The sequence below is a fragment of the Vespula pensylvanica genome, chromosome 25, assembly GCF_014466175.1.
Source record: "Vespula pensylvanica isolate Volc-1 chromosome 25, ASM1446617v1, whole genome shotgun sequence".
NCBI lineage: Eukaryota > Metazoa > Arthropoda > Insecta > Hymenoptera > Vespidae > Vespula > Vespula pensylvanica.
Window position 1 is genome coordinate 934,717 of NC_057709.1, and position 9,716 is coordinate 944,432.

Below are 9,716 nucleotides of genomic sequence, written 5' to 3' on the forward strand. Positions count from 1 at the left end.
CTCTCTCTCTCTCTCTCTCTCTCTCTCTCTCTCTCTCTCTCTCTCTGTCTAACTGTTTCTCTTTCTCTTTCCTTCTACTCATAGTTTGTAACATCGCAACGTACGTAGACAACCCTGTTCTCCCTTGGCACACACAATTTCCCCTTTCAAATTGAAATTTTATTAAGTTAGTCCCGAACGTTTTGACCCTTCCTCTTCCTCTTCTCCATACCCATACCCCTCTTACTTCTCACCCCTTCGAACTTTCCACTCTCCAATCTCGAAATTTCTATTTCGTAATTTCGAAGATTCCTGAACGACTACTCTAATTACTCGATAAGGAAAAAAGAGAAAGAAAGAAATGAAAAAGAAAAAAAGTTACAACGAAATAGAGACGATTAAAAGCACAAGTATTAGTCGAGCTTTTCTTTTTCTTTCTTTTTTTTTTTCTTTTTTTCAATTCGCATGGAAATTATTCGAAAATTCGATAAAGAGAATGGGAGATAGGGTGATAGATAGGGGATGATGTGGGAGGTTATGTACGTCTGTTGTGCATAAAAAAGCAAGAAAAAAAGAGAAAAATAAATAAATAAATAAATAAATAAATAAATAAATAAATAAATAAACAAATACGACAGGGAAATACGTTAATCCACCTTGCAACCACTCATATCTTTCTCCTCCAACATTTTTCTCGAAAGCACAAACCAAAACAAATATATATATATATATATATATATATATATATATATATATATATATACGGCCCTGTTGTTTACGATCTTTCATAAGATAGAATTCATCGTTTCGAATATTTTGTTTCGACCGAAAAAAAATATCTCGCGAAGCAAATCATTATTTCGACGTTTCCACCCTCTACCCCTACCCTACAAAAATACTTTTTTTATTTTATTATTCCGAACGACGTGGTGGTACGGAATGGATTTATGAAGAAACAAAGCACGGAAAAGAAAGAGAAAAAAAAAGAAACCAACCTCGATTACGTCAAAAAAAAAAAAAAAAAAAAAAGAAAAAAATTCTGTTGATCCTGAAATATGAAAAAGAAAAAGAAAAAAAAAAAAAAAAAAAAAAGAAAAAAATTCTGTTGATCCTGAAATATGAAAAAGAAAAAGAAAAAAAAAAAAGGAAACCAAACGAGTCGAGTACAAACCGATTTTCATCATGTTTAGATACGGCCCTGGCGAAACACGAAGCTTACGTACCTGGATTTATTTTAGATCTCTTGTTTTTTTTTTCTTTTTTTTTTTTTTTTTTTAATTTTTTTTCCTCTTGAATCTTTTGTGAAAATCATAAACAACGGAAATGTATATTCGAGGAGGCGTTAACGATTTCGAAACCGTCCTGAACATACACTCTTTCTCTCTTTCTTTCTTTTTTTCTATGTCTGTTTGTCTATTCTGTTGTAAAGTATGGGAGAACAAGTTCTTAACAATGACAATTTACGAGCTTGTGCCAGAGAATCGTACGGACTCGACTCGACAGTGCTAACGGACGTTAACAGCACGAGGTTAGGTATCGTCGTGCTAACTGTAACATTGTCCGTAACGTTATTCATACCGAAGTGGACACTCAGGAGGATTCACTAGCACCGGTTACCGACACTTAATGACCAACAAATCATTCCAGGAATATCATTCGCGTGACATTAGCGGAATACCGTTAACTCATCCATTGTTTGTTTGCAACTGACAGGTATTTTAATGAAAATTATCTGTCTCTGTATTTCTATCTCTTTCTCTTTTTTCTTTTATTTTTATTTTTTTTTTAATTTAATAAATAACGTAACTTGTCTGTGTGTAGGTGGTTGATAAAGAGATAAAGATATTATTAAAATAAATGAAAATTTGTTCGTCGACGATCGAAAGGATGGTTTGATAATTACTGATCAATGATACTCCTTTACGATATTAATATTTATTCGTTCACGTAAATGTTAATATATTTTTTTTTTTTTTTTTTTTTTTGAGATGGTTAGGTGAGGGATGTTCTGTTGTTCTGTGTCTATGTAAATTTTTGTTTTATTAGTAAGTTGAAGAAATATGTTTATTTTTGTAATACTTAGGAATACAGAACGTTCACGAATGTTTTTGTTGGGATTTACGTACAGATATGTATGTTGGATATAGGTATATATATTTTTATTTGTGTTAGTATGTAGAAATTGTGGGTGATTGATGGATGGTTAGGTGAGGGATATATATCTGGGTTTATGTAAATTTTTTTTTTTTATTAATCAGTTGAAGAAATATATTTATTTATTTTTTTAATATTTGGAAATATAAATGTTCACAGATGTTTTTATTAAGATTTATGTACAGATACAAACGTATATATATTTTTACCTGTGTTTGTAGGTAGTAATGGTGGGTGGTTGGGTGGTTGGTTAGTAGTAACAGGGGTGGGAGTACATTGACAGTGGTGGTAGTACTGCTGAGAGACATTGCTGTCGCGAAAAGGGATAGAAAACGTAATACGAGAGAGAGAGAGAGAGATAGAGAGAGTTTTTATGCGTGCTTTAAAAATGTATTCACCATGCGACCACAATCGTTGGAGGTATTGCGTACTAAAGCCAGACGATATTGCCTTACAAAACGTGGACTGGGTAAAGGGGGTTGAGGGTGTACTAGAAAGAGAGACAGAGAGAAAGAAAAAACAAACTTTGTTATACGACCATAAGCGAAGCATAAAGGCTGAAACATTAAAATTGACGAAAACGAATCGTTCTTTCTACCAATCCGATTTTCTTCTTTGTTTTTTCCTATTAACATTTGTTTTTATCCATCTCTGTGTGTGTGTGTGTGTGTGTGTGTGTATGTTCGTAGGAAAAATTTAATGATTGGATTCGTTAAACTATTTAGAACATTCTCTTTTTGTTTTTATCTTTTTATTTATTTTTCTTTTTTAATCGATACAGCGAACGGAAAGAAATATTTAGATTTTAGTAAAAATAGAAAAGAAGAAAAGAGCAAATAGATTTTATAAATAAAAAATGAAAAAAAAAGAACGAGTGATTAAACGAAGGAAGGGTGAGATTAAAAGTTTCTAGTCCGATACAAAAGTTCCTAGGTGATCGTAAATAAAAGGAAAAAGAAAAAAAAAAAAAAAGAAAGAGAAAAATCAATAATCTCCATCTCGAAGACTAGTCAAAGCAAATTTTTCTATTGGATCATAAAAATTACGGTTAAACTATCGTAAACTATTATATCGATTAAAAATACGATCGATGAGTTAGAATAATCGACGTTTCAAACAATCCTTGAGAACCTTTAACCGATTTAGAAACTTTCCAAATCGACCAACTTTCTTCGAAATTTTCTCTATTATCTCCTATTATTCCCCCACAAAAAAAAAGATCCTAATTTTATATCGTAAAAGTCTTATCTTCGATTATTTTCAACGATTACAAAATTACAATCGAAAAAAAGATAGAAAGAGAGAGAGCTTATCTCATCAATTTTTTTTCCTAACCTCAAAAAAAAAAAAAAGAAAGAAAAATGTAACTTCGTCCGCGATACGAAAGAAATAAAATCCACCAATTTTCATCATCTTCAATGATTTCATTCAGCAACTACCCCGATCTTAAGTCACCCTAACCCACCCTAACCCACCCCTCGAAGAAAAAGACATTTTTCCCTTTCTCTCGTTCGGAGTCACGTTTCGAAAGAATATCTCTTCCTCTTCGCACCCTAAACCACCCACTATACCCACCCTCCACCCACCAAGCTCTCTTCGGTTTCAGAGAACATCTCCCACCGACTTCAGCCATGATCATAGACTCTTCCAATATTTCGAAAAGCTTCAATGAAGAAAAGACAATGGCATCGTCTGCCTGCCGCTTTGTTCGCAGCTCCTTTCACGACATCGACGAATCTCACCCTCACCCTTACCCTTACCCTCACCCTCACCCTCACCCTCACCCTCAGCTTCACCTCTCACTCTTCTTCTCTTTCTTTCCTTCTTTTTTTTTATTTTTTCTCTTTTTTATTTTTCTTTTTCTTACGTCAATCCACCCCACCACTGGAGTCATACCAGAGCCAGAACTATAATCCGCATTGAAAGAATACGAAGGATCGACGAGTGAGAATGTTTCTAGATCATTCAGAAGATAGATTGGGAGAGGAGGAAGTGGAAGGCTGAGGGGGATATGAAGGGAGAAGGATATTGGATTTTCTTAAAAAAATTAAATAAAAAAGAGAAGAAAAAGGATAGAAAGAGGAACTGTTAGTCCTATTATCAAAAGTACTGGTATGTGTGTGTGTATATATATATATATATATATATATATATATATATATATTCCAAACATAAATTACACATATACATACGTGTGTGTGCGTGGGTGCGTGAGTGTTGGATGGAAGTCTGTAAAATTGAGATTTGAAAATCGGTTTGAGAACCACTGAGTGTCGGCGTGACGTCATGCAGGAGACGCTATTGGTCGAATGCTCGGTCACGTGAACCACTCTCCCTAACCTCCCCTCTCTTCCTTTTACCAACTACAACGCAGCCCTAGCTTGGAAAACCACCCTTATATTCTCCTACGGCAGTGACTGTGATAGAAAGAGATAGAGATAGGTATAAAGAGAGAGAGAAAGACAGATAGTTGGACTGGTACAACAGAAAGAGAGAGACAGATATATATATATATATATCCTATACAAGAATATCAGAGTGAGTGAGATAGTGAAAAAGAGAAAGAGAGAGAGAGAGAGAGAGATTTCTACAAGAGAAATAGAAAGAGACAGACGTATAGAACAGAAAGAGATAGATAAACGTATAAAAAGAGAGAGAGAGAAGAGAGAGAGAGAGAGATAGATAGATTGATAGATATAGTAAACCAATGGAAGTGGAAGAGAGATACAGATAGCTAGAGAGAAAGAGACAGAGCGAGTGTAGCGAGAAAGAGAGAGGTAGGGATAGTATATGTAAGAGAGTAAAGTGGGGGGACTGAGGGTTGGTAGGTTGAGGTAGGGAAGGAGACGATAGAGGGTAAAAGAGAGGTGGTAGTAATGGTGGGGGATGAAAGCGAGTTCTCGGCAGTCACTGCGACGACCGCGACGCCCTAACGTCTCGTCCTCGTAACATTTTCTCTCGTGTGTTTCTCTCTTTTTCTCTCTCTCTTTCTCTCTCTCTCTCTCTCTCTTTCTCTTTCTCTTTCTTTCTCTCTCTCTCTCTTTCTCTCTCTTTCTCATTCTTTCGTATTCTCTCTTTCTCTTTCTCTCTCTTTCTTTCTTTCTTTCTTTCTCTTTTTCTCTGACTGTGTTCGTGTACATATTTGTGTGTGTGTCGTGTGCATGTGTGTGTGTATGTGTGTGTGCGTCCATACTAAACGATAATACATTAATCGCGTGGATATTCCTCGAGTCGAAGTTTATTATCTCCTTTTCTCTTGGTTTTTGATAATTTTTCGTTGTTCTTCTTTTTGTATTTTTGTTTTTATCATTTCTTCTGTATATATGTATATATTTAAATCGTACGTAGAGAGAAAATGATAATGTAATAACGAGGAGTTTTCTTTTAAAGGTTATCGTTTTCAAGTAGTGCGTGGTAATACTTTTCATTTCATTCTGTTTTTAGTTTTCTTTTCTTCTTTTCTTTTTTCGTCGGGTGGCAGTCGACTCTCGCTCACATTTTTCGTTTTTATTATTTAAGATCTTATCGAAAATTGTGTGTGTGTGTGTGTGTTACAAGTTCGTGAATGTTCGAATGCGACAGTTAGTCCTATATATATATATATATATATATATATATATATATATATATATATATATATATATAGAAAAAAGGGAGGAGAGGGGGTGGTAATTCATTCGGTCATTATCAGAGATTTTCCGAGTTGTAAAAGATTTTTAAAAGAGATGTGATTTCGCGTTTATGAAAAACGGAGAGATACATACGATTACGAGAAATTATATAATAAATATATACATATATATATATATATAATATATATGTGTATATATATATATACGGGTGGTGTGTGTGCGTGTGTGATTTTTGTTATTACTTTTTTACGCTTCTTTTTATTTTTTTTTCTTTTTTTTTTCTTTTTGATGATTTTTCATAATTCTTTTAATTTTTTAATTTTTTCTTATATTTTTTATTTTTTATTTTATTTTTCTTTTTTTTTTTTTTTAGATATATACACGATCTTGGGAGATCATCGACACGTGTGGCCATTTTGAATGGATTAAGGATATATATATATATATATATATATATATATATATATATATATTTAACAAATATGTAATTTCATTTGAATTATGTTGATCTCTTGTAATTTCGCGTAATTAACGCGAGCTTACGAGTGAAAATAAATCAATATTACAACATTTCCTTCGATCTTTGTCTTTATTGATTTTCTTTTTGTTTCTCTTTTCTTTTTCTCCAAAAATCGATCAAATTTATTCGTTCATTGTTTGGTGAATTTCTTCTTTTCTTTTTGGTTTTTGATACTTTTCAATCCTTTTTTTATATTCCTTCCAAAGGAGAAATTTTTTCAGGACGCCATCTTTTTTTTTCTTCTCTTTCGTTCGTTACTCGTTATCATTATTTAATAATAATAATAATAATAATAATAATAATAATATATTGTTGTTGTTGTTACTGTTATCGTCATCGTCGTCTTCGTCGTCGTTTTTTGTTATTATTATATCGGTGGTGGTAGTGGTGTCATCGTCGAACCTTCAAGGACAATTTTGTTTTCGTGAGAAATCGCCACGATGGTCCTTCACGGAGTGAATCGTAAGTTATTGCGAATTCCCCCATTCATTTTTCTTCTTCCTTTTCTTTTTTTATTTTTCTATTATATTCATTAAACGAGCACGTTCGATGATATAGTATATATATATATATATATGTGTGTGTATAGTATGTACTTGTTCGTATGTATATATGTATGTGTATAAAATCAATATTAAAACGATTCAACTCTCTAACCTAATTCTTTTTTTTTTTTTTTTTTATCACTACCATATACAAAAATTATGTAATATATTTTATATATATATATATATATATATATATATATATATATAAAATTTCTTGTATACGTATATGTATATATGATAGATCATGTTTTTAATGATAAATAAATTTTATGAATATAATTACAATATAATTTTAATAATATATTAAATATGATTAATATCCAAATGATTATTAAATAAAATTTATATAAATTATTATTATTGAAGAAATACTTTCGTATCGATTGGAAAGAAATTATTTCGTTGAAAAAGAAAAAAAAAAAAAAAGGAATTAAAAAAGAAAATTAAAATGTCATCGCTTCGTTCGAAAACATATCGTGTTATATATTATGCACGATATTATGAGCTTGTTTTTTCAATTCTGTTTATTTTTTTTTTCTTTCTTTTTTTTCTTCGTTGTTTTATGAAAAATCATCGAACGTGTTCTTCACGACTCTTTGTCTCCCTGATACCGAGATTTACGTGTAGATTAAGTGAAAAGTAGCCTAACCCTTTTCTCTTCGTTAGCAACCCCTTAAGCATAGTTCTGCATCATCCCTTCTTTACTTATTCTTCTTCTTGCTTACTTGAAATTTTATGAAGTATTTTATAATACAATGGGTCCTTGTGACTAACGACATTACTTCTTCTTCCTTCATTTACTCTTTTTCTTTTTTCTTTCTTTCTTTCTTTTTTTTTTTATTAAATTTACTCTACGATTTAATTTTCTTTTTTTTTTTTTTTTTTAATTATTATTAATCAATTATAAAACGCATGATGGAAAATTTGCAGGGCAGTCTCCGCAAATTTACAAATCTAAAATCTTTTTTATTTTTTTGCAAACCGCATTCCCTTTGTCTCCTTTTTTATGGTATTAATTTCTTTTTCTGTATTAATTCATATTTACCTGTGTGCATTATTGATAATATTTTTCTTTCGGAATTTATAAAAAAAAAAAGAAGAAGAGAAGTAAAAGAGAAAATTTATTGTCGAAAAGAGTTATGACAATTTTTATGTATCACATATTTTTCTACGTTCGATTGATCCTATAAAGAAGAAGAAAAAGAAAATAGAAAAGGAAAGAAAAGGATTATAAATATAAATATAAAAAATTAGACTTTGCAATTTCAATAATAATTAACGCAACAATAATTATCTGAATGACAATTTTTTATTTTTCAATTCATCGATCATTAATATACATATACATTTATAATCATAATTAATAATCCGTACGTATACTAATAAAACCTTATAAACGATTAATCGCTTTCGTATAAAGGGCGTGTAAAAACTTCCTAAACAATATTAATAAAGAAAAAAAAAAAAAAAAAAAAAAAGAAAGAATGCAATATCTCGATTACACTCGATTTAAGTTCTTTCAAGGAAAAAAAAATCTTTCGTAAAAAACCTTTCGATCGATTTTTATCATTACTTGGTTACTTTGAAGTCCACCTAGAAACTTTTGGCCCGGTTTATACCATAAATGTACACCATCATCGACGTGCATTACGTCAATAGTATCGATAACGTTCTAGCTACCCACACGGTCTATTCAATATGATTACTCCTACACACACACACACACATACACATACACATACACATATACGTATACATATATATGTATATACTGTATGCAACATATATATGTATGCAACATGATGCAACAATAATCACGATATGATGTACTTTCTCTTGCATTTAACGAGGAATCGCATTACCACACATTAATTATCTCTCTCTCTCTCTCTCTCTCTCTCTCTCTCTTTCTCTCTCTTTCTCTCTTTCTCTCTTTATATATATGTATAAAGCTATATTCATATTAACGCTATATTCATATTAATCATATTCATGTCAGTAACGATAATGATTAATATAACAACAATAACAATAACAACAACAACAATAACAACAGAAAGAAAGCAAAAGAAAAAAGAAACGAAATCCTTTCTCGATAAATTTGAATTTGAATTTTGAATGTTAACATTGTTATTAATCTCAACTCTTTCTCTCTTTTTTTTTTTTTTTTTTTTTTTTTGTAAGAATTAAGGGATGAAATTTTGTGTGGGGGTCGATGTAGAGCATAAAAAAAATAAATACAGAATAAGAAAAAATATGGAAAAATTGGTAAAGAGATAAAGAGAGAGAGAGAAAGAGAAAGAGAAGAGAGAGAGAGAGAGATAATGATAATAAAAAAAGAAAAAGGAAAAAAGAGATAGAAAATCATTCGATTCGTTAAACAATACTACCACCCTGTTCGCCCGTGCGCCCACCTGAGCACCCACCCGCATATCCCCACGATGGCGTTAGAGAGGGAAAATTTATCTTGTGGAAGTGTTAAAAATTGACGTGGGTACCATTTGTATACAGTTGACTTGATGGCTCGATTCAACCAAAAGAGAGATAGAGATAGAGAGGTTTATATACATACATATAGATAGATAGAGCAACAGAGAAAGAGAGAGAGAAAGAGAGAGAGAGAGAGAGAGAGAGAGAGAGAGAAATTCGATATAGATTGAAACGTCGAAAATTTATAGAGATAGAGAAGGATCGTCACTGTCACTTGGTCCAGAGTGAACCTGACGGTTATTCGTTTCATTTCTCATCGTAAGTATCAGCCGGAATTATAGATCGCGATGACGCGCCGTTTATCGAACCTGTCGATCCCAGAAGAGGAATTACGAAGTGAGGGAAAATGGATTTATCGATCCGATACACTGTAAAAACTCCGAGAAATATATA

At 31.7% G+C, this 9,716-nt stretch overlaps 1 protein-coding gene across 6 annotated transcripts in view; it reads left to right on the forward strand.

Moving 5' to 3' along the window:
- The window catches only part of LOC122637310 (protein Fe65 homolog), a 108,117-nt gene that overhangs the window by 22,655 nt on the left and 75,746 nt on the right, over positions 1-9,716 (forward strand). Inside the window, exons 1-2 of one of the 6 annotated variants that reach the window (XM_043829340.1) lie at positions 5,008-5,093; positions 6,671-6,747. The exons of the other annotated variants lie outside the window; for them this stretch is intronic. Coding sequence (XP_043685275.1) covers positions 6,726-6,747 — 22 coding nt within the window. The 5' untranslated portion in view covers positions 5,008-5,093; positions 6,671-6,725. Of the gene's footprint in view, positions 1-5,007; positions 5,094-6,670; positions 6,748-9,716 lie in introns of those variants that run through there. 6 annotated transcript variants of the gene reach the window in all.